We start from the raw sequence: 25,372 nt of genomic DNA, 5'->3' as shown, positions 1-25,372 counted from the left end.
GTCTGCTCTTGGAATGAGACTTTCTGCTTCCTTTGTACTATTTCATCCAAGTGGAGGCTTAGATCTGAGCATCTACATTTTAAGTGACCCAAATTTTAAGCAGATGATAGCGAAGTAAGCCATAAAACCGTGAAAGAATATTCCTTCCAGTAATCCATCTGAAAAGTGGCTTTACAGGAAACATTGGCGCCTTTTTCTGTTTATTTGAACATGACTTTATTTATAGGGAACCCCCCTCCTTAAGTTCTCTTAGATGAAAATTCTTCCAAGTTCCTCTCCTTGTTACAGTATACAAGCATTCGAAAGGGACAGCCACCACCTAACTTTTCTGTGAAATGTCCGTGCAGGGCAGCAGTCCGTGGGAAGGCAGGTGGGGGCGGGGGAGAGACGAGGGCGGCGGACAGCAGAGCCTTGGCCTCGGCGTGGATGTGTGGACCAGTGTCCCTTGCTGCGTTTGTTAACTGTACAAGTATGTGTGGTTTGGAACAGAAATAAGAGGCCTTGTCCAAGGCCGCGTCCTGCTGGCTCGGGCTGCTTCTCTCCGTCTACATGTATCGGGCCACATCTGTCCGTTCCCAAGTAAAGTTTATGAAAATGGCACAGATGCCGCCACACTGTGGTGCCACCGAAGCCATGGAGAAAAGCCCTGCCACCCTTCAGCACACCAAAGCAGGGCACGACCTGGGCCGCGCGCCTCGTTCTCTGCATGCGTGGTGGCATTTGATGGTCATATCTGAAAAGATACTTTGGAGAAAACTCCAAGGACCTCCGGCAGCCATTTCCCAATAGAAGACAAAAATGCCACTGAAAACAGAGGAACATCTGACTGTGGGCTGTTGATTTGCTTGTTTATTTCTCTAAATACACTCTGTCATAGGCTTTGGGATGCATGGCATTTCAGGAAAGTGGCACATGATTTATGAAGCTGGATCCTGAGGTTTTATCCAAAATATTTCTTCGCCTTTTTAGTCAAGACCCAAACCGGGGAAAGAAATGGGAGTTGGCAGGACTCGAAATATTTAAGCTAATTTAGCAAAGCTCGCGAGTGTTGGAGTTACCTCGTCATTTGAGTTAGGTGGTGGGGGGCGGGGGTTTGAAGGGTGGGGTGGGTCAGCGTTCCAGAACATGGCCATCAGGGCTCTGCCCGTGCTCAGAAATCCCGGGACCCCGTGTCGTGCGCATAGGTGTGAGTTCCAGTGGCTCCGAGAGCTTTTGAGTAGCCGTTTGGTTGACTTCACAGAGAAGATTTATGGGGGCATGTTTGACTTTTTCCGTAAAAACACTCCTAAGATACCACCTCAAATTTGTGAAAGACACTTTCCATTAATGGCCTCTTAGACGTGAGATCGAAATGGATTTTCTCGAGGAAAACTTTTCGTCACAGTGTTTGCGTCTCGCCCGTGAGTCTCTGGGATAAGAGGGTTGAGACCCTCAGGGGTCACCAGAGCCTGAACACCGTCGGGTTGGACAGGCCAGGAAAGACTCAGCAAAGGCGTTCAGGCAATGCTTCTACTACCCTTCATCCCAGTTTGGCAGTCCTGCTTTTAGTCATTCTACTCTAAAAGCAGCCATTTGCTCTTCTTGGTGTCAGACGTAACACATCAAGCAGAACTGGCTTGATTTGAGCCTTTAGGGAACTCCCGAAGGTAAAAACCTAACAGAAATTAAGATGTCAGGATGCAGCGGTGCTCTCGTGTTCCCACGGGTGTTCCGTGCGGGGCAGAAGAGGGTACGCTGGTAGCCCACGTGTCTGCGGCAGAGCAGATTCGTCATCGCTCAGAAAGTTTCTGTTTTGTCTCGAAACTATGTGAAATTTACACTTTATCTCACGTTGGTTTTAATAAGAAAATGTTTTTAATTGCTACCCAATAAAATGAACCCTTCAGAAAGGTGGTCATCCTGTAGCTACCGCCTCATGCTTATTTAGGAAGTAAAGATGCTCCTTGCAGATGAGTCTTGTAGGCTCCAGTAGCATCGATCTAAAGACGAGTGTGTTGGTCAGGGCGCACACCCAGAGGCTAGTATGTAATGACCCTGAGGCTCTGTTTCTTACCTTTGAGCATGCCTGTCGGTTGCCTTGGTGATGCTGCTTGGGGCAGCCAGCACATTGGTTGACATGTCAGTTTCATCATGAGAAGGAATTAGATCTTAGTGAAACAAAAAATATTGTGGCATCCAGCTGAAGGGATGGGACTGTTCACATCTCTCTTCTGTCATCCAAAAGTGGCCCAGAACTTTATAGGGGCAGCCACCATATCTGTCTTCTTCTCACCCGTGGGTATGTGTGAGGTGAGAGCCATATATTTTCACCTCCTGATCCTGCCAAACGAGGCCTTTCCACGGAATGCTCGAAGGTAGCTGATCAGTTCACTCCTGAGCAATCCCAGAAGAAGGAACAACACTCAGAGCTGCGTTAATGACTTGGGATGTCTCATCCGGGTCTGAAATTGAGCTGATGAAGTCACAAGATATTTTTAAGAAACATCTTAACCGTCCTTCATACCTTATAAGTTAAAATTCGTCTCATAGGAACACAAGCAGAGAAATCTTATTTTCCAAGACAGACTTCTTCCCTCTTGCTGAACTCTAAATACCGTATTCCCCTTTCACTCAAAGGCTCCATCTAGACAATGCCATTCTCATTATAACATAACTTATGGAAAGCTCATATCTGTTGCTAAAAAAAATGGAAGGTGTGTGTGTTCCTGCATTTCTGAAATCCCATGGCTCATTTTTATGCAAGATTATCTGTTAGGGGGAAAAAACCACTTTTTTGGTCATGGTACATTACAATCGTTTCTAGAAAGGAGAGTGTCTATTTTTTTTTGCCATTTTTGGCATGCAGAGATGACTGACTTCATGGAAACGGCACAATTCTGCTTCCAGAAGTAAAAATAAATTGATTTTAGGCATGTACATCTTTATAGTATAGTCCTTATATCTCAACCAGCAGGTCTTTGCTCAAAGAAAACAGAATGGAAAGTATGATTGCTTTCTGATTTTGGTTTCTTCCATTTGAAAATTAAATATTCAGGCCAGTGTTGACCTAAAGGCCCTTTCTTCTTCGGTGACTTGGGTTTTAGAACTCTGGAATAACACCCAGCCCTGTATACACATAAGATGTGTGTTTGAGAGTTTTGGTTTGACCTTCAAGAGAAACACAGCAGTGTATTTCTTCCTGAGAAAACATTTTATTTCGTGCATTAGAGAGGAACGAAAAGCCGTTTACCGTTGATGGAAGTCCTCTGCAAAGGCATTAATTAGGCTTACTCATTTTTAGGTTTTGATGACTATCCTGTCCCGGCTCTCTGTTTTAGCATCATCCCTCGTTGCCCAGCATGAAGCTGGAATCTCCTTTAAGAGAGGATTTACGTTTGAGTAAAATCCCCTCCTCCCAGACTGGAAGTAAGATGATTCTGAGACACACGGAGGACAGTGGGCTAGCAGGGAATCGAAGACTGTAGTGTGTTGTATTATAACCCAAGTCTTTTAATCTTTTGGGGAAGAAAAGGTAGGTTTGGGTGTTACAGTTAACCCCCTTTCATTTGTCCTAATGCCTTTATCTAGTAGTCTTGCCAGACTGCCTCTCAAAGACAGATTCTTACTAAGTTTCTCACTAATTTGTCAAGTAGGACGTAGGCCTAAGATGGAATTAGTAAACATTTTAATCACAACATACTCTGAAAGAAACAGTTTTACTATATCAGGCTTATATAATGCAAATCCGATTAACAGTTGTGACTAATCTGTATCCTTAGTGGGTTTACTTTAATACAAGGAGGAAACTAATTTCTAATTAGCACAAAATTTGCAAATACAGGTCCTTTTAGAACAGAGGTTCTCAAAATATGGTCTAGGGACCCTTGGGGAACCCCAAAACCTCTCAGGGATCCGTAAGGTCAAACCTATTTTTATATATTTATGTATTCATTCATATATAGTTAAAGCACTGTGTTTATAATAATACCATCTAATCAGTGTGGTGGAGTTGCGTAGAAGCTACACGAGGTGTCATACTGCAACAGATTAACTGTAGGAGCAGATAAAAGAACACAGCTGTTTTCTGTTAAGCAAGACGTAGAGATTTGCAGAAACGTAAAATAATGCCACTCTTCTCACCTTCTGCGACTCCACGAATATGCCACCAGCCACCTGCACCTGGCTAATTTCCTTGACAAGCTGTGTTCTGTTGGAAATATAGTGACCATCCATCATCCTGCTGATAAATAGCACATATCGGCAATGGTGGATTAATGTGGATTAAACTATAGGAGCCACCGTAATGCGACGCTTCACTTTGGCGTCCTGCCAACAGTTGTCAGCCTTCCTGGTTTGCTCCTGACTTTTACTGGATTTCTTAAAGTAACTATTGGAAAGCGTTCATCACATGTCAGAAAGACTTCTCACAGTCATTTACCTAATTTAGTCCTTCACCTTAACCTACCATCCTGATAAATTTTAACTTCAGCAGCATGGTAAGCGCAGAGCAGAACACTTCACAGTGCCAGGTCCGGCTCGTCAGAAGGCCCCTCGGTGGAGTTAGCACTGCCTGAGCTCTGACAGGAAGCCGAGAAGGTGTATCTGTGTCAGAGCTTACTTGGCAGAACCTCAGCTTTCCACTCTAGCAGAGGTGGTGGGGCAGGACAAACGCACAATATTTGGACAGGCTCCTTTGAACTCCTGTGGAAAGCAGTTTTTATGAGGCGGTTGTTCTGTGTTAACACCAGAGCCAGCTCCTAGTAGATTTTCCCCAAACATACTTCAAACATAGATAATGGCAGGGGTGACCCAAGCCATATCATAAAATCCCAGGACTGCAGAAAACTTCAAAGGAGCAAAACTTCTCGTTACGAGGATGATGGGGCCCAGGCTTCCTGGGTCGCCCTGGCGGGTTAGGCGGTGCATTGCACTGAGGGCATTGTGGCCTCCCCACCGGTGGCCGAGGGCAAGGCCGTGCCCTAGACTTTGCCGATCTGCTCCAGCGGCACGGTGGGGGCGGTAGGGACTGGCACCTGCCATCCCCTAAGGCGTTAAGGCCAGATTACCAGCGCAGAGCGCCTTCGTATCCCTAGGGAACAGATGCAAGCCTCAAAGAGTTTTTATGTTGTCGTTTGAACTGTTGGGGGGGTTCCATTAATTCAGTCTGGCCAGTTCTGACCTTTCGATATTTAGATCCAATTGCTTAGTAAGCTCAGTGGTTCAGGTATAGGCAAATTGACAGTAGGAATTCGTTAACTGGTTAAGTGTTGACCTCTGCTGTGTCCCAGGCAGATAATAGGTGTTAAGTACTGAGAATGTTTAAATACTTGAGGACAAAACCGTTTTTGAAGAGTCTTCCAGGTTCTTGAGGATCACCACGCTGTTTTGGGGTCAATATTCGTAAATTAGTCTCATATGTTGATGAAAGCAAGTCTCCTATAACTTTTTTGAAGTATCCCTTTATTAGTGATTTAACTTGCTATTTGTTCTTGAAGATGACAACACGTTGTTGGTGTGGTGGTGGACGTTGGGGAGGTTTGGGAGAAACAGGCGTTTTTTCTGCCTTGTTCCCAGGTCCATCACAGCTCCTTCAAAACAAATCATTATGGTTTTACTAATTGTTTACAATTGGCCAGTGATCTCTTGATTTTTCAATTATTCTTTATATCTTGTATGTTTTTACTAAATATCATTTAGTGTCTACAAATAAGAAGACGGTATTTTGAAAAACCTATGATTTTGACTTTCTCTCGCTATAGCAATCTTTTTTATTTTTTCGAATTAAATTTTATTTTATCAGAATAAATCCATGTTCACACTTTTAAAAGTCAAAGACTTCTACATATCTGAAAGCGTGTACCTCTCAGGGTCTCGGGGCCCACTTTCCCTGCCTCTGACTCCCGCTCCCCAGAGGCAACTACTTTCAACACATTTGGCTCTTTCTTCAATTTGGAGATATTTACCTCCATGTTTCTTAAAAAAAAAAAAAAAAAGTATAGTACTGTTTCTTGGTATCATTTGACTTCTTATTGCTGTACGTACATGTTCCCTCTCTCCATTTTTCAATAGTTATATCGTCCTTTTGGGGTTAATCAGTTTTAGTTTTTACGTTATTCTGACTATGCGAATGATATTCTCAGTGAAGCCACATAGGTTACTACGGCGATGTTTCCTCTCTGGTGTAACTTTTGGGCTGGTTTTTCTCCTTGGAGTTGGTAATTGCTTTTATTGTTGTTGTTCACTTAGTTTTCTAGATGCCTATTCTCAACTTATCCCCAAACTCTTAATTTACTTTCAGCGTCTTTCACCAAGGTTAGTAACAACTTTTTTAAAAAGAACTTCTATCCATCGATTGCTAATTTATCTGTAACCCCTCCTCTGTGTGTTTACAAACGTGCTAGGTGATTCATCGGTTTCACTGTTTTACTTGGACACTCTTCCCCCGGGGGGACTGGCCTCTCTCTAAGCTCCACAGAGCTGGCTAGTGCCCTGTTACTCTGCTAGTTTCTTTCTTTCATTTGTTCATTTTGGTCTTTTTCTTCCATGAACAGAGACAGTTCCCAGAGGCTTGGTGATGCTGACTCTCTGTTCCACTCCCATGTAAAGATGAGGCACTAACAAGCAAACTGAGGACTCTGTGTGGGGCCTGGGGGCCTTCCTGTGGAAGGGTCAGGTGGGGACCTGTTGGTTCTAGTCTGCTGAGGGGTGGGCAGGCTGAATGGGGGGTGAAAGAGGGACCTGCAGGTCTGACTGCTTCTCACACAGGCTTTTAACCAGTCTTCTTCCCTGGTCCTCCTGTATGCCCCAGGCCTTCGGGGCTTCTTGGTGCCCCCGTCTTTCTGAAATTCAGCGGGTTTCCCATACTCCTTAGCTTGCTGCTCTGTGGCTTCCACTCCCTCAGGCTTACATTTCAGCACCACTTGCCAGTCTGCTCTTCGGCTTCTGAAATATCGTTGGCACCTTCTCTCTATCCTTCTGGATTTGCGCCATTCGTAACCCTTTGCTCAGGGGTCTCTGGATTAATCTGTCATATTTAATCAGAGGCCTATGTAATTTAGACTTTTCACTGATTCATTCGCCCTTTCCTGCTGTTCTGGCCCCTCCACATCCAACTAGTAAGTCTGAATTAATGTGGTTTCGCTAAAATCCAAATCCCTTATTTCTGCTAAAATGTTCTTAAAGTTTGCTGTTATTGATAAATAACAACAACATGACTGACATTCAGAAATTTTTACAATGACCCAGTACTGTTCTGTGTACTGCACGTGTATTATCTCACTTACTCACCACTCCCTGCCACCCAACTTTTGAGCAGTGTCTGCTGGGGCGTTCGGGGGCCTGTCTTTCCCAGGGAGATTTAGACAGCATCTGGAGCGAAGCCGCTGCTCGCCTCAAGCCCAGCCTTGAGTCTGGTATTGGTCTTTAATCTCTCATTCCGTGTGTTGTGAAGAAGCAGGTTGTAGAAGGCTCTTGTCAGATCCCAGGGACATGAAAGAAACAGCACACCCCACGGTAGTGACATGGCCCTGTCACCACCCCTCACTGAACCATAAAAGCTACTCAGAGGGGCCGGCAGCTGGTGAGGGACTGTGCTCTGATCCTGGGTGCCGATGGGTGTTTTGCAGTTTCCAAAGGAAGTTGCTGAAAGTTTTCTTATCTCGACACTCCAAGGGCAAGAGGTCTTTCTTCAAAGAGAGGCGCTCGTTTCAGAGAGAGACGAGGAAAGAACATAAAATTACAGGTCTTCCCCAGTTCTGGAGAAGAGATGGGAAGGGGCACGGTATTGGCCGGTGTGAACAGAAGGCAGGCATCTGCAGAAGTGAAGACCGGGTTCCCACAGCTCGGTTGGTTCCCACGTCCGTGACTCCAGGTCACAGGGCCTATGGGGAGTCAGGCAGTCCTAGATTTGAGTCATCGCTTCGCTATTTCTTAGCTGTGGCCTGGAGCAACTCCCCCACCCCTTCATTATCTCTGAGGTGAGATTCCTTTGACTCATGTGGAAAGGGAGTAATAATGACTACCTCAGTGGGTGGCGATATGGGTATGGATTAAATGCTATAATGTATATAAAGCACTTAGCCTGACTTGTGGTGTATAGTCAGGGCTCAGGAAATGGCATCTGTGTCTGTATTTTCTCTGAATATGGGACATTGAGCGTAAGTGAAAACAGGGATTATAAGTCTTTAGCTCTGACTTTTTCCCTGCCCCCGAAAACTTGCCGACCACTTGCTATGGTGCCAAGATGAGGGGTTCATAGCTCCCCGTTCCCTTTCTCACACAACAGACAGTTAAGATCAGGCGTCCACACCTGTGCTCATCACCTGGGTGCAGGCACGCACCTGGACGCTCAGCCTTCGTGTGTGAGAACCCCCTGGAAAAGGTGTGTGGAGGCCACGAACTCGCTCTGAACTCACTCGTGAAGGGCAGGTGACCCCAAACTATTGTTAGTGTCTGCTGTAATCGATATGCCTCTGGGTTCGAGCAGAGTTCAGCCAGAAGCCCCACATGACATGGAAATCTGTCCTGGAGCCAGGTTTGTCGGGCAGAAGCTATGCAGCGAACGTCTCCAAACCTTGGCATCTGTTGTCTGCTGAGGGCAGGACAACCGAGAATGATGGAGTGCGTAGGGAAATTAGGATGAGGCATGAGACCCCGTAACAGCTGACACACTGTTTCAGGCCACTGTCGCTCATGCAGCTCTTTTGATAAACAGCTTTAAAAGCATTACGTGGCTTGAAAAGCATTCTTCAAAAACGGTTATGTTTTCCAGACGCATGACAGCCCACTGTCCAGTATTGTTAAGGGGTTTCGAATTGTATAATCAGCTCCCCCTCAGTGGGGCTGTTGGAGCTATCAAGGGCTTATCTGTCTGACTCCCGCCAGGACGGGCTCACGACGATGTTATCATGTGGGCTGGGGTCCCCGGTGTCTGTTAAAAAAGGGAGTGCTCTCAGGTTCAGGGCTGGAGTTTAAAAGGAAAAACCATTTCATTCTCAGCAACGTGTGATGGGCTCTTTAAAACATTGCTTTCATCATGCATTCTTTTGTTCATGGTTTCTGCATAACGAAAGTAGAGCTAACTCTGGGTTACTGGAAGGCTTCGAGCCTTTGAAAATGAGCTTTCTCTAGATAATAAATGTTCATTTCATAATTCATTGCAAAGCTCATCTTCCCATTTGTCCTGTTTGCAGAAATTTAGCTCCTTTCGCCTTCTGTAAGTCCCAGGACATTCTGGGCATCATTGAGCAAGAGAGGCTGCTCTTAGGGGAATGGCATCCAGGCCAGGCAATTCATTTGGGACTTAGAGTTGTGTAGACCATGCAATAAGTACAAAGTGCTCTTGTGAGAGATTTTTAAGATGCTTTTATTGAGATCTAATATGCTATAGGTTTTTGTTTGTTTGTTTGTTTGTTTTAATTCGGGGAGCAGGATTCATGAGATTTTATTCTTATGCCCAAAATGCCAAGGTGGAGCTGACTGAGTATAGCACGGGGCATCATTCCGGTTTATCGTGTTGACGTGACAGCAGTTCACGTTCTTTTTATCTGTCAGTCTAGCATCAGCTCCTCCTAGACTCAAGTCTCCGTAATCAAAATACCCCACCTGGATGTTCCCTTTGTGTACCGGAGGCAGCGTGGCCCTTGGCGGAACAGGGTTGTAAACTGTGAGACCAGAACCCTGATTCCAGCCCTGAAGCTAGTCTTGTTTTGTGGCCTCGTGCAGACAGCTTTTTATCCCCTCCTCAAGTCAGGCTCCTCGTCCTCCTTCCCCTGGTCATCCCTGCGTGGCCGAGGTGAATAACTAGTCGTGTGACTCTCTGGAGGACGGGCACAGAGAGGGCCATTCTCAGGGCTGTCTCTGCCAGCAGGGAGGAAGCTGGGCATTGAGATGAGGAAAGCCCAGGCAGGACATATGAAAGAAAGCTTGATAATGTTATCTAAAAATACTAAGGGAGTAGGTTACTCTGACGCAGGTTGGTACCTAAAATATCCTTAGCAGCCCTTGGCCTTAGTCCAAACCTCAGCCAGGCTCAGCACCATTTAAGCTGGTCACATCTAATCCCCCGAGGGGTCAGATCTGTGGCTAGGCCTGCCCTGTCACTGCTTCAGCCCTTCCTCTGATCTTACCTCGGGAAAACTCAAGTGGCCCCAGATGTGGCAGGCAGATCACATGGGGGGAGGGCGTGAGGACAGCCTGCATGACATGCAACATCCAGGCAAACCGTTGTCATGGACCGCTCCCACGTGCGTGGTCATTGCAGAGGTACTTGGATGTTTAGTTTCTTTTAGCCAATAGCCGAGAAATCAATATGGAAAAAAAAGCCTTTCCAGAGGCCATTTTGCACCAAGAAGGGATGTGTGTGGTGTGAAAAAGCGAATTCCAAAGCATGTTTCCTTTTAGTTCTCAAACTAGTATCAAGTCTTCGCCCTGCCCACGGCACTAGAGTAGACAGCAGTGCTGAGTGGCTCGTGGACAGAAGCGTGGGCAGCAGCCAGTCCGCCGATGGCAGCTCCGGGCCTGTGTCGTGGCTGCTGCTGCATCCTGTTTGTGAGCAGCTTGTGTTCCTGCATTTTTGGAGTCTGACCTCTTTGTTCATGGTTGTATGTCCCTGGAATATGGTCATCAAAGTGACCCTGAGATGGAGACAGCCCAGCAGGAAGTGGGAGCATCCAGGTCACTGCTGACGGGTTCTCCATCTGTCTTGGCCTGTAACAGAGTCTCATTCTCAGGGGTGGGTCCAGTTTTCCAAATTTTAATGTATCAGGGAATCTCGATGCATCTGGGCTCACGATGGGCCCAAACTAAGCCTCCAGGAGCCCTCCTGTTACGCACCGACACCTAACCGAGACGGGTTTATTTACGAGCATTGATGTAACCTGTGTGATAATGTGTGTGCAGTGCTGAGTAGATTGTCCTGGGAGATGTGAGGCTTTGTTATGACTACAGACTTAATTGAACCCTGAACTTGAGATACGACTACCTGGAGACAGAGTGAATGGATTACACATTTTTCTTGAGAATTTCCTAAATTAGCCTACCTAACTCTTTCTGGCCTCTTCTTTCCTGACTTAAGTGGTTCTCTATAAATTCTATTTTTAACAAACCAGAGCTAGTAATATACAATAGAAGCATTACCATAAGAAAAGCGGTTCTCAATTGCAAGTGACAGTTTTCTGTGATCCTTTCATTCCATGGCATCTCCTTTCTACCCCCCAAAAGGTGCTTCAGGCTTCGGAATGACAAATTCATTAGCTCGCACCTAAGTGCCAACACAGTGGGTGAGGGAGGGAACTTAGCTAGGGAAGCGTGAGGATGTAGGCGCTGTTCCCATTCAGAAATACTTGGTTCGGGAAGCTGACTTTTCTTTTACCTTCAGGCTGAACCAGGCTCTGATTCCAAACAGATCACTGGCCTCACGAGAGCCCTCCAAAGGCGGTCGCCTCTGCCCAGAACTGGAAGATGCCCTTTTGCGTGTTGTCACTAGTATGGGATTTCTGGTTTTGTTTTTAAGCAAGCGCGGGCCCTCGTCTAGGATTGCATAGCAGCAGCCGAAAGACAGAGCTGGCGGGAAAGCACTTAAGTGTCAGCATGGTCCCCCTCAAAGGCTTCCTGCCTTATCCTCTCCCCATGCCTTTGATTTGGTTTGGAGTTGGGGCTTTTTCTCTCTTTTCTGCTTATACCTTCTCCCTCTTACGCCTGAGCCTCGGCTAGGAGGTTTCTAGCAACCGTTCCAGACGTCCAGCCTCGTTTGACAGGTAGACCCACACCAAGGCACCAGACGTGCGCAGTGAGCCGTAGGGCCGCAGCTCCTCCCGTGGTGTGCCCGGACTCGCCCCACCAGTCGTCAGACCTCATCCCCTGGGGTGAGCCACAGAGGCACCCCTCAAGGGGAGTAAACTAGAGTGAGGTCCTGTCCATCGGGCTGCTGCTTCACCCTTCGTACGTAAATCAGAGGTATTTAAAGATCAAGGATGAGAGCACATGGGCACACTCGGGGGGCTCATGCGTGGGGCCTTCTCCTGCTTGATTCCAGAGACCGAATCTGCCGCGGACCCCTCCTTTCTGCGCACATGAGCACACACGCATGTTCATGGGCACTGCTCACGTACCCACCCTGGTAGCCAGGCCTGGAGACGAGTTTACTTTCTTCTGAATTAACATTAAAAGGAGACCAGCAACTCGTCAGTGTTTGCATTTGCATCCCCCGTGGGACCTGGGAAGACCAGGACGTGGCTGTACAGCTGCGGCTCGTTTGAGCCTTGCCTGTCTCAGGGGCCAGCTTGCCTCCCATGGGACTCGAGAACCCACAAGTCCACGTGGGGGTGCGATGCAGGAGGACTTGGTGGCCGGTTCACAGAGGGTTTATCGGAGATCGGCCTGCAGATCTTGCTTTGTGGGAACAGAGTGCAGCCGTCCGCTCAGGCGCGGCCCGGGGCCTGCGCGTGGGGCCCAGGGCCTGCTGGGGTGGGGTTTGCACTCGGGCTGTCCTTTTGCCCTTCCACTGAACTCTCTTCATTTCAGCCATGAGCAAACAGTCAGGGCCTGAACTAACAGCCCCGCAGCCGTCCGAAGCTCGGCTCACTTACAGCACCGAACAGAGGGAGGGCGGGCCGCGTGGGCCGGCCCCGGCCGAGGAATGCGGCTTCGGGGTTCTGCTCCATAAATTTAACCAGCACGACGAAAAGGAGATAATATGAGCCTTCGTGATGATCTGAAAGGGGGAGGTTCTGTGTCCCATTGATTGCGGTCTGGCCCGGTGCCAGGCCCAAGCCTGACCGACAGTTGAACCATATCGTTAAGGCGTGTAATACAGCTCGAGTCTTGTACTGCCGCCAATGAGTACATATCCACAGGGCAAAAGTTTATGGAGAGTCGAGGCTGTCCTGTTTAACCCCCTCACACTGCATGCAGCAGGCCCAGCTGCCATTCAGAGCTTGCCCGTCTGAGGTCAGAAAGGAGAGCCTGCGCGTGTCCCTTCTTCACACCGCGCTTTTCGGGACTGGGGAGAGGGAAGAAACGCCGCGCACAGAGGGTCGGGGCGCAGTGATGGTTCCCTCCTCCCCGGCCAGAAACGGGACACTGCAGTGCTGCGTGCGGGGCGGCGCCCTGCGTGCAGCATGACGTTGCTGAAGGAAACGGGCTGACACAGCAGGAAGCCTGCGTGTCCCCAGGAGGGTGCGCTGGTGGCAGAGGGGGTCGAGCACCGACGGCGGAGCGTTCCCATCCAGCCGCCGGGACTCGGGGTGGTGTCCTTGGCCTCCCCACTGCCCAACCTCGTCGAAGCCCGTGAAGAGCCTCTCCTTCTGGCCACCCATGGCCAAGCCTAAATGCTGGAATGGGGCAGTGGCGGGGTGTCCCATGGAACGGCCTGTTAGCCCTGTATGCTGACTGGCAGAGGCAGGCACCCCACGGGGCCTCGGCTCCCCCACCGGCGGCGGGGGCGTGGGGAGATAGGCACACGGTCGCAGCGAGGCCAGGGGACGTCTGGGGTCTCGCAGTCATACTGCGCTGACTAAATGGACAAACAAGATTTTGGTGCGAGGGTAGTCGGAGAGAACGGGCTGCCTGCGTTCAGAGGACCCTAGGGGAGGAATGGGTTATGGGGTGGTGTAGTCCTATCGTGTCATCAGCCAGGTGCATACTTTGGCCAAACTGGGGACTTGCCTGTCCTTCATCCATGCCCGAGCACGACGTGGATTTCTGTCACTTCCGCTCCAGCTTGTCTGCAGCACACACGACCTCAGGCAGCTCCCTGTGCTCTGAATGATGATGCTCCAAATACTGAGGGCTTACACGAGCCACTCACTGTGCTAAGCATCTCACTCGTGTGACTATTCACCCTCACGACAGCCCAGTCAGGTGGGTGCTATGTTTTCCCCATTTTTACAGATGGGAAAATTGAGGCACAGAGATGTCACATAACTTGTCTAAGATCTCAAAGGCAGTGAGAGAAGGAACCAGCATCTGAACGCTGGCAATCTGAGCGCAGAGCACACAACTCCTAACTACTGCGTTCCTTCCGGGGCATCTCTTGGTCTCTCCCAGCAGAAGATGCCGTGATTTAAATCCGAGGTATCTTACAGGTCTCAGATCACTTCCTTTTGATTGTTGGATGTGGAGGGTAGGAATTGGATATCTGCCTGTGACCCAGAAGATTTGGGGAAAGATGCTGATGCAGTTAGGAGAGAAGGTCTACAAACTTTGGACCTCGCAGTGTGAAGGGTGCTTAGCATTTGCTCTCACCCCGGACCAACTTGACCTAGAACTAGGTCGCCGAGCTCTGTGTCCAGGAGCTGTGCTGTCCCTAGTCCTTTCTTCGGCGCGCCATCACCCCCATCCCCCGACCCCTTCCCAAATGATGAACCATAGTAGCCTTCCAAGTTCAGAACTTGTCAGTTTCACAACACAGTAGACACATGTCCTGGCTCCAAGTTGTCTTCGCTCTGCCATCCAGCCAGGGCCGTCTTTCACCAGCTGGTCACCTGGGAACTCTGGCAGGTACACAGTACAGGCAGCCTTGGAAGGAAAATGTCCAAGTAGCATGTGCTCACCTTCTTTTGGTGGCCAAGAATAACTTCTGTTTATTTTGTGCTATGGGGCCTAAGAAAAGGCTTCTGGACGTCGAAGAGATTGGAGGGCTGGCCAGCTATGTGATTGTCAGATTCTATATTTCGTTATGCTTCCATGGTCAAGGTGCTTGAAAAGCCTGGAAGTAGGCTCTGGTGGTGAATCCCTGGATGGAGCTAACTATGGTCTGGGCTCCAGACCTTGGTACTCCTGTCTTTTAATGGGGCACCTATTTGGGGCTCTCCTGGTCACGTGGATGAGCTCATTTTGCATCAGGTAGCTGTGCTGTGGCTAGTCATGGGGTGTCAGGAGAGAAATGCTGGGAGAGCAGCGAGCAGTTGACTTGGAAGGCTGCTGCTCTTTTGAATTGTTTTCGTCAGTTTCACGATGACAGCAGATGCCAGGAGGTAGCCAGGTCATCCACTAACTGGGATTTATAGAAGTTCTTATCTGCAAAAATCTTCAGACGGAAAGGACTCGAAAGTTCCAGCGCTTTATGTAACATACGGAAGGAAATCTGGTCCGAGCTTCTGGCGTCAGTGGTCCTTTGGAGAGGGAGCAATAAAATAAAGAGTGACAGCTGAAGAGTCACCTCTTGTCTTGTGTGACTCACTTTCTGTGGGCATCAGTGGTATCCAAGGCCTGCCTGCTTCTTTGCACCCCGAACTCGGTCTTTGGAAAGCCAGGGGCCTGCCCTCCCTAACTGCCTCTGCCCCCCAGGTCCAGGGAGAGAAACAAACTCTCTGCTGGCAGGAGGGGCTGGAGCAGGGGTTTCACCATCAGCTCCGTAGGACGGGTGCTGTCGCCTCCGCCCCGGACAGACTCCCGGATGCACCTGCTTCTCCCAGAGGCAGTGAGGCCCAGGCGGAAGCACTGGCGCCGACCGCTAACCAGGCTTTGCTCTCGCAAGCCCGTGTCCCGGGGCCCGGAGAGGCCAACTGCCAAAAACACACGGTGGGGCGTGAGCAGCAGCTGGCACCAGGTTCGTCAGAAAGGGTCTAGCATCTTTCCTCACTGCCTCCCTGGCTCTCAACAAGTTCAGATACATTTCGACTCCACATTTTTTTCTAGTCCTATAGAGGCAAGCCCCAGTCTGACGATTTAAATGGATTCAGTCTGGTTGGTTCTTGTTTCCTAGGAGGACAAGTGCTCTGAAGTCTTGGTGTCAGCTCTGACCCAGGGGGTGCATGCCTGATTTTTATAAAGGCGTAGAAATGCACCTGAGATGACCCCAAGTCCTTTCCTTTCATTTTTTGATTTCTCACCACCTGGGCCATTAATTCTGCTTTCAAAGGGGGATGGGGAAAGGGGAACATTTCAAAGCGAAGCTGATTTGGTCTCTGAACCAGCTTGTCTTCTAGGCTGTACTTCACCCTGATGAGAATCAGAAAGGACAGTCTATAAGCCCCTGAAATGCAATTTCCAATGAAACACGAACTTCACTCTAGTGGCTCTGCAGCTGGAGAGCCTTGAAACCGGTTCCAGATGTTCTCCCTCCCTGTGTTAGCAGGAAGGGAATTTCGGGCAAGCTGGGGGGCAGAGTGCTTTTGCTTTTACCCATTCTTAGAGCACCCCTTTTGCAATTCATGTCTCCCTTCATGGGGCTTGTTAGAGAACGTGCTATGAGCACCTGGGTCCATTTTAGCCCTGCCCGGCCCCTCCCACTTGTCAGTCAGGACATGTTGCTCCGAGCTGGTCAGTTACTACAAGCAAGAGAAGCCTTCTCTCTCCCTGTTCAGGGTCAAAAAGCACCCTCGGGTTGACAAAGCAACTCCCTGACCCTCGCCACCATCCAGCATAGCATAGGCCCGACCTACCAGTCTTGAGAGAAGTGGCATTCAGAGGAACAGTCAGCCCATGGCCCCTTCCTCACAAGAAAGCCATTCCAGACGAGGCCTGGCCGTTCTGACTCATTCTTTCCAAGTCTGCACCCAGCCCGTGCGTGTTTATAGTAGGTGATGATAGGAATTGGTACTCATTCATGCTTTGCTTCTTAAGTGTACTTTAGACACTCTGCTGTTTGTGCCTGACTGCTCCCTGAATCATCTTTTTAAAAATTAGTTCTAGCGTTTGAGTTTAAAGATACATACAAATGTAAACTTTTCTGAGAATTCAAACAATATGTAAGTACGTACAGCGTATAGACACTGTTCCAAAGGCCTTGCAGTAATTATCTCTTTCATTCTTATAGCAAACCAATTAGACAGGTGCTATGATTTCCATTTTAAAAAAGAAAAAGAACTCAATCCCACTGGCCATTAATACTCACCAAAAGGCTAATAATGGTGACCCTGCTGGGTTATGTAGGAATGTAGACCCAGTACACACACACACACACGTACACACACACGTACACAGATGTGCACGTATGTGATTTTACATGAATAGGAGAAGCCGTATTGATGTCTAACCTTTTTTCACCCAACACTGACTCTAGAAAATCTTTCCATTTCAAAAATAAATCATCCTTTTTAACATTTATGTAATATTTAATGACGTATATACAATGGTACACTTAGGTAGTTCTTTAGTGATGGATGGTTCCCATTTTTTGCTATCGTAAGCATCTTTTGCACATTTCTTCTCATGTGTACGTAAATCTCTCTTTAGGGTAAATTTCCTAAAATAAAATTGCTAGGTTGAAGGGCATATGCGTTTTTCTATTTTGAGACACATTGCAAATTGTCCTCTAAGAAGTCGAAACCCTATACTCCCACTCGTGGTGATGGAGGGGGCCCATTTCTCCAGCCTTCTCCCAGCCTGCTGTTCACTCAAGCTTCAGTCGAGAATTGCTCAGAGAAGAAAGACTCTTCTGTCTCTGCCGATCTGCGAGAGTGAATGTCGCAGTGTTACTACTTGGATTTCTTTATTACAAGTGTCGAATCATCTTTTCCTATTTCAGTTGGCCGTGTGAATTTTTTCTTTCGTGAATTATCCTTGCATCATCTTTGCCCACCCCGCATCCTTTTTAAACCCCTTCAGGTCAGAATTTGTCTTCCTTTTCAGCGTATTTGTTGAGCCTACCCTCTCGATAGTTGTCATTTTATCAATGTCTCATCCCTGTTAGTATGTATCTATTTTTTTCCCAAATATTAATGAAATTTAGAGTAGCTGCTCGGCGAATTTCATTCATGGAAGGTGAGGTCTGCGTCGTGCCTTTGTCGCAGTTCGTAGGTCTTCAGTCACTCGCTTTAGCATTAGCACCGAGGCATCCCTCAGGTAGCTTCTAGGTTGCAGTGTGGTCTCTTAACTGGCTTCTGTCTTGTTATTTGTTTCTCCCCCAGTTCCTACTGTGAAACTTGGCCGGTCAGTACTGATGCCCGATGCCATACGTTGTCGTAGTCATTCAGACTGCTCCGCCTTAAGCGGGCCCTGCGTGGAGCCTGCCCTTCCCAGGAAGCCCACCCTGCCCTCTAGTGTGTGGTGCCAGGGCCACCTCAGCTCTGTCGTCACCAGTGCATGGTCTTCTACAGTCGTTTCAAGTACATAGGTCTTATCTTCTCAATTGAATTGTAAGCTCCTTGAGGTCATGTGATAGCCTTCCTTGGCGGCCCTCCAGGATCTCCAGAATGCTTAACACAGTGATGGACTCAGTGTACACATTAAAGAGATTTTCATCAACCGTCATGCTGGAGATAACTTTATTGAGTCCAAGAAAATCAGGAAAACCCAAGATCAAGTTAGTCTTTGCCACTTAACCAGTCGAATGGCTTTGGACAAACTTCATCATCTCTCTTGGGCATTGCATTTCCTCCTCCACGAAATAGAATACCAATAAAACATGTTCCTATAAGAAGGCCGTGAAGATGAGCCTGCCCAGTGCAGAAGGCTCAATAAATGCAGCTGTGGAGACATTCTGTGGACCCCGGTGGCCCACCAGTCTCATTTCGGTGTCTTCTCACCTAAGGTCAATGGAAAAATCCAGATGTAAGAGCTGGTTGAGGTGGCGATACACTAAGTTTTTCCAAAGAGTGTCCTTGGAGGCTCCCATGCTCCTCTGCTAAAGACTCTTTGTTGAGTCCGAGTCTGTTGGTGTTTTTTTTTTTTTCCCCAACATGGAGCCATCTAATCATTCAGGGAGCTAGCGCAAAGCCACAAGTTTAAAACATGCCAATTTCTCTCTCATGCTCTGCCAATTATTCTTAAATAGGAGTACGAGTGCCCGCCCTCACGTGCACGCACATGCACTTATGTGTGTGTAAGTGTGTGTAAAATGCTTACAAGAAAAAATATGGGATCAGATTCTGCCTGGCATAGCAACTACCATCCCTAGTAGCCTCTATGCAGTTTGCCAATTGGACTTTGATTGGTTTCCTTCTGTTCTATTTTTATTTTGTAGTCATTTTAACATATAGGGAGCCAATTCCTTCAAATAAGATATTGTGTCATTAAAACCTGTTATTTGGTTTAACCGCCACGGGCCCAGTTTCAGCCACACTGGGGACTGGAGGAGGGCTCTGAGCAGTTGCTGTCCCGTGATCCGACCACAGCAGGGACCCACCAGTCTGTGATGCACACGAAACAGAGCTGAGCGAGCTGGCTCAGGTGTCATCCGTGTGGTGGGCTCGGCACCTCCACCTCACGGTGCCAGCTCCTGCCCCTCCTTGCCCGCCTCTGGTGGCCCTCGGCCCTGCCGTGGCATGTAGCATGAGAGCCTTTCTGGCTCACGTCACCCTAGTGTGCTGATTAGACGGGAATCAGCAAATCTGTTGAGTGCATATTTAATGTGACACAGATGTGGGACATACTGCAGATCTTTCTGCTTTACGAATTTTCAGCTTTTTGCATTTCATCAGTGTTGCTTATTATTTACAGAATGTAACTCGAGACAGCAGAACAGATTGTAATTTTTAAAAAAGGTTCAGGGGTGATGAGGCCGCAGGGGATCTGGGAGGAAAAAAAATCCAGTAGTGTGGAATGTTGTTTGCTGTCCAGACCAAACAAACCAGTTTGCCAAGGGCGGATGGACTCTGCCGATCAGCCCCATTCATGTTCACACTGGCGGCACTTAATTATAAGGCAGCTTGACCTTCTTATCACCGAGTAAACAATAATCTTTTGTCACCACGTTGAACATCATGGCACTAGGCAGAAACGGACCCCTCGTAGAGGCACCAAAGGGCATCGCCGAGCTGCCGGCTTGTGTTCTGCTTCCTTCCTGTCCAGAGAGAAAAGACACCGCTGAACCTAGTCCCCGCTCGGACACATGAGTGTCCTCCACGCATTGTTCCTGCTCTGGCTTTGTGACCCGTTACTGTAACAACAGCCAGGACACTGAAAAATCCAAGATGCTCTTGAGGGCATTGGAACGAAGGGCCAGAGCCAGTTTGACACAAGTTCAAAGAGAAGGTGCCATCTCTTGCTCATAGAGGGGCAGATTTGATTAGAGGTGGCCTTGGCATTTTGAGAGAGCTTGGCCAGAGGCTAAATTTGAGGACAAACAAAAAAGCACCAGCTGGTCAGAAGAAGATGAGGAGTAGGTAGTTGGTTTCTTTAAGTCAAAAGAGCCTAAAAGTTGGGACGGAAATAATGAAAGCCATACAGTAAAAACCCTTTGAAAGGAGTCCTTGGAATGTGAGCTAGTGCGGAGAACCGGTGACCGCGGCCCGAAGGTTCTGAGCTGCCCCCGTGCTGAGCGTCAGGGCTGGACCGGGCTGTCCGCAGGGAGCCAGGCCTCGCTGCTCTTTCACTTCCTGGGAGAGCGCAGGCGTGCACATTCCCCCAAGGCCACCAGGCCGCTCGCCAGGTGCCCCCGGGAGAACATGACCGAGGTCGGTAACTTTCTAGTGTCCCTCCGTGAAGGAATGGCCAGCATCCTTATGCCTCAGGGGTCCCTGGGTCCTTACCAACTCCCGGCTCATCTGGGAGGAGTTCCACGACAGACTGCCCGCCCCACCCTCTTGGCTTCGGAAGCAGCAGCTGTGGCTCTCCTGCCACCAGTTGTAACGGGCTTGTGGCCGCTGGTCTCGTGTGTGTCTTGCACACCCACTGTGTGCTGGGCACTGTCCTAGGTGCGGGGGTAAAACGGCACGGAGGAGAGACAGAAAGCTCGGAGTCCACGTAGCTTCCATCCAGCTCTCTGCACACTGTCCAGGTCATGGTTGGGTCAGACACACACCGCTGCCTGGGAACGACTGGGGGCTGGGAAGGTGTCATCGGCTGGCTCTGGGACCCTCCTGGAGTCTCAGTTTCTCCCCCTACCTCCTGATGTCCAACCTCAGGGCCTGAAGCCAGTCCTGTTTACTCCTGTGAGTGTGACAGCTGTGCCGAAATTGTCATCCTCACGACAGTTGTTAATTTTTAGTCCTTGTCCGTTTTTGAAGTGTTTTTTTTTTTTTTTTTTCCCAACTCACCCTCCACTGTACTCTATTTGATAGTAAAAGGTTGTATAAAACATCCGGCCTGAGTGATGGGTAGTCTTGAAATAGCAAATAAATGAATCACAGAGCAGGCGCCATACCTGCTCTGCTTTGGTCCTGAAGGAGGGCCCTTCACACAACTGAGGTGCCCCGGGGCGGGGGGTCACAAAGGACACGGCCGGCCCCTCTTCAGCCAGGGCAGCTCCATTTTCAGGGGCCGGATGGATTCAGGCTGTTTGACAAACTCCATGTAGAGGACGTGCTCCACCACTGGAAACCTCTGTTACGGTGAACTTTATTAATGGCAGTGTGTTCTAAAATTATTATTCCAGTTCTAAGAATTCAACGTTTGGTATAATTCCTTGAACTGCTGGGTTGTTTAGCTTTAGCTTTTAAAAAATTCTTTTTCTTTAAGCAAAGAAGGTGTGGATGGGACAGGCCAAGTGAATAAACACGTAGGCCCTGGTTCTTTAGAAAACAGCTCAGTATCTGAACATTTGACAAGTCACTCCTACATATTCACTAAGTCAGGTCTCCCATAGTGACTAAAATTTTAAATCTACATTTCAAAAGTTTTGCATTTTGGTATCTTAATTTGACTTGCCGCCCATTAATTCTGAGTAAGGGCAGGAGGGAGACCACTTTTGTGACTGTCATGTGCCAGGCACTGTGCTGTGCCCTCCTCATGTGTCATCTCGACACTTTCAAACCAGTACGCGCTCACCTAAGGCGGAGGGCGACCGCGTAGCTTCTTCACGATCCCTCAGCCAGTAAGGAGCTGGGCTGGGATTCCGGCCTCTGCTGGTCTTCTTCCAGAGCCTTGTGTCCTCTGTACCACCACGCTCCTGTATGTCATCTGTCTCTTAAAAGAGATCGGCTCTGGGGAGAAGAGAGAGAATATAAAGACTTCTTTAAATTACGTAATTTGCTAGCAGTCAGTCTGAAAATATCTGGTTTATTTAGTTTAGTCAGCTTATTATCATTAGGATTTGTACTTAACAGCCACAAAATGAAGTTACCAGGAATTGCATATTTTGGCCCATGTGAAATATCTTGGGATTGGCATGAGAGGTGACAGTGTAGCAGGGAATTTGGCGATGGCTTGAGGGACACCTGTAATAAGCACTACACTCTGATTCAGAGTGTTGTACTTAGAACACAGATGAAGCCTGCATTTACAAAATGCCTCATTTTTGTGATGACGTTGAAAGTTGCAAGCCACTTTATAAGTTGTCTACTTTTTTTTTTTTTTTCTTAAAGCAGAGCAACCCCAGAATGCATGTTAGGCATTGTGGAACTCCAGCCCTGTGGGGCCGCAGTCTCACGGTGACAGTGAACACTTGGTGGGAATTCGTTATGAAACCAGTCTGCTTCGCCCCTCCCCCAGCCGCAGGAACAGGTAGTCTCACCCCGAGGCAGTTAGTTGACAGGGAAAAAACTACCTCTGGAATGGTTTTGTTCTTAGAGTTTAAATCCCAGCAGGCAGATCTGTTGGCATTAGTCCTACCAGCTGTCACGGTTGCAATGTCATGGGGTCCCCAAAACATGTGTTAGGTTGTAGGAAGCCTTGACCCCTATAAACAAGTCAGGTGTGAATCCCACTGATGGGAGAAAACCCAGCCCAGGAAATGTGGTCCCCCACTGCAGGATGTCAAATTACCAAAAACTTAACAGCAACAGTAATAGAATTTCTAACGATTACGTGAATCAACATCTTTACCACATTTACAATCGCAGCAATACAATGCGGGGTTTTATGTGTTGTTACACAGATGCCTTCAGAACTCCGGGGAGAGGTAAGTAGAATGTTGTTAACAAGAGGGAAAGGAGACTATTTCAGTTTGAAGCCGTTTCCCCAGTAAGAAAACGAAGTGAGAAAGGTTGGACGTTGGACCCTGGCCCGCCTTGGGCTTCTGCCGCCCGAGCGAGGTTGGGGCCCCCCTTGTTTATCCGTGGCCCCCTCCACGGGCGCTGCATCATCACCATCATCATAGGGAGCATTTTCCTGAGTGTTTGTTATGTACCAGGTGCTGTGGTAACCGCTATACCCGTATCGACTGACTGACGGCTCACAACATCCCCGTTATCATCATCCCCATTCTGTAGATGAGGAAACCGATGCTCCAAGAGTTCACACAACTTGCCGTAGGTGGAAGTTTGTAAATGGTGGGACTGGGATTCAGCCCCAGGCAGCCAGGCCCCAGAGCCCGTCCTGTCAGCCGTTGCTGCTCGATTCTGTTTATCTCCCGTTAGACTCCGATACGCTCCCAGGAAACGTGATTCACTCCTGAAGGCCTGGCGCTGGCCTGTGCGTGTGATAGTCGGGGAATGCTCATGAAACGGTGCGTAGCGGGGCAGAGGCAGCACGAGCCGTCCCCAGGCTCTGAGCGGACTCGTTTTCCTGGCTGCCTCAGTCTGGATCCTCGGCTACGTGTCCCATTTAGGGCTCCTTTCTGCCTAGCTTATTTTTGTCATGTGTCTAGAGTCCAAATTGTCATAATTGATATTTGGTACAGTTTTCTTGGTTCAAAGTTTAATGCGGTCAAAGCTCAATAGTTATTAATAAACCTGTAGATTGAACGCTATCTTTGGGTAGGTTCTAGAAAGTGGATGTGTTTGGCATGGAACTGTGAGGAAGAATTTCTGATGTAAACGAAGCCAAGCTCTGGAGCGTTCCCTCTTCTCGCAGAGCCCTCTCTGATTTGTTTCCGTTGAAATAAGTGGAATCTGTGCAGAAGGATACCTTGCCTGCTGAGCTTTCGGGAGTGCTTTGTGGGGAGAAGGGCACTGTAGGTCAGAGGTCAGGCACAGCGCATGGCACGGCCGGCATCTTGAACTTCCACAAACTACTTCAGCTGCTGTCGGAGGAAGTTTTAGCCGATTCCTACACTGCAGTGCAGAGTGCTGTTTAGACAGAGGATTGAGTTCCTTTTAGGGCACTGACGAATGTTTGAACCATTCAGCCAAGATTCTTGGTATCTTGTAGCTGTTATCTATTAACAGTATTTGAAGAGATGGTCTGGGTCGACCTTCTGTTCTCAGCCTACTTGTTTGTGCCCAGTCGAGCACAGTATATATCAGTAAGATATTTAATTAAAACAAAAGTCTCGGACACACACATAAAGTAGATGCAAGCACAGTCCATCACTTGTTGGGGTCAGTACACACCGCCCCCGAGGAAGAGGGCAGTCAGCAGTCGAGTAAACATTCTGTGAGACTAGGAAGTCCCACGTTTGACACACACACTTTCTCCTCGTTCACTGATTGTTTTTGAACCTCACTTGGTTGACAGACATTGGCCGTGACAGATTTCTCAACCGACTGATAACTTAAGCCACACAGGGGTACGTGTCTGTGTGTACAACATCTGTCTTCAACTAATAGAACTATGACATAGTTACTCATCATAGAAGCGAAGAACAAATACTGGCTGGCCAACTGTAGACCCTCAGGCTGAAAGGCAAGATCGACCGAGTGGAACTGGTTAGATCTTCCTGTGTCACCTTGTTTGGATTTATTGTTGCTTAAAGAAAATGACATGGATTGTTTTCATTACTCAGACCGGTTTGGGGCCTCCGGTACGTGTCAGATAGCACTGGCCAGATGCAGGCTTCTTCTGTATTGATCTCCCTCGCTGGGTGTATCTGCAGTGTATCAGCCACTGTATCAGCAGCCCCGTCCCTCGGGGGCGAGTGGTCCAGGCCGTGCAGCCGACTCCCTGACATGCTCCTGGAGTTCAAAGCTCACGTTGGCTTGGTGCTGACATTCTGGATTAGCTGGTTGACTGGAAGGCCTGCTTCTTTCTGTACACTGTGAAATTTATAAACCGCAGCAGCCGAAGCCTCAAAATGGCCGACCAACCCCCAGCTGGCAGCAATTAAATGCACACCACAGACCTCTGGCTGAACAAAGGTCTGTGGAGGCAGAGTTGCTGCGTGTGCACGAAATAGACTCACGTCGTAAACTACCTTTTATGTCGAGTGTTAGTAAGAGACGCTGTCAGCTAATGAGAGGTGAGTGGGTGGGGTTTTGCCACCCCTGGTTTAACGATCTGTTATCCCCAGGATGTAGTGCCAGACCCAGCCCTAGACGCAGCCGGTCTCGGCATAAAGGTGATCATGAGAAGAGGAGCAAGTGGACCAGGAGAGGCCAGGAGACGGTCCCGACGGTCCGTCCGTGGGGGCCTGAGGAGCTCGGAAGGCGGCCTTTCTGCTCTGGCGCCCATGGCAGGCGTTCTCATCCTTGGACGCCATCGCCCTTTAGGTGGAAGGAGAGGGTGGGGCGAGAAGACGCCCAGACGCCGTTCTGTACGCATCGAAGCAGCAAACACGTAAGAGTCCAGGCCAGTGCCGTCTAGTACAAAACTTATGTTTTCTTTAATTTACATTCTAAAACTTCAGTTCCTTAGTCACACTGGCCACATTTCAGGGGCTCATTAGCCACACATGGCCAGCAGTGTATCGGAC

General features: G+C 48.5%; 1 protein-coding gene across 6 annotated transcripts in view; it reads left to right on the top strand.

Moving 5' to 3' along the window:
• Nucleotides 1-25,372, top strand: part of VPS13D (vacuolar protein sorting 13 homolog D) — a 216,589-nt gene that overhangs the window by 175,874 nt on the left and 15,343 nt on the right. The window contains exon 69 of one of the 6 annotated variants that reach the window (XM_025048629.1): nt 24,971-25,245. The exons of the other annotated variants lie outside the window; for them this stretch is intronic. Within the exon in view, the coding sequence (XP_024904397.1) occupies nt 24,971-24,977 (7 nt within the window). The 3' untranslated portion in view covers nt 24,978-25,245. Of the gene's footprint in view, nt 1-24,970; nt 25,246-25,372 lie in introns of those variants that run through there. 6 annotated transcript variants of the gene reach the window in all.

Source organism: Pteropus alecto, unplaced genomic scaffold, assembly GCF_000325575.1.
Source record: "Pteropus alecto unplaced genomic scaffold, ASM32557v1 scaffold125, whole genome shotgun sequence".
NCBI lineage: Eukaryota > Metazoa > Chordata > Mammalia > Chiroptera > Pteropodidae > Pteropus > Pteropus alecto.
Note: the sequence above shows the minus strand (reverse complement) of the source record. Positions and strands in the feature narration are given on the sequence as shown.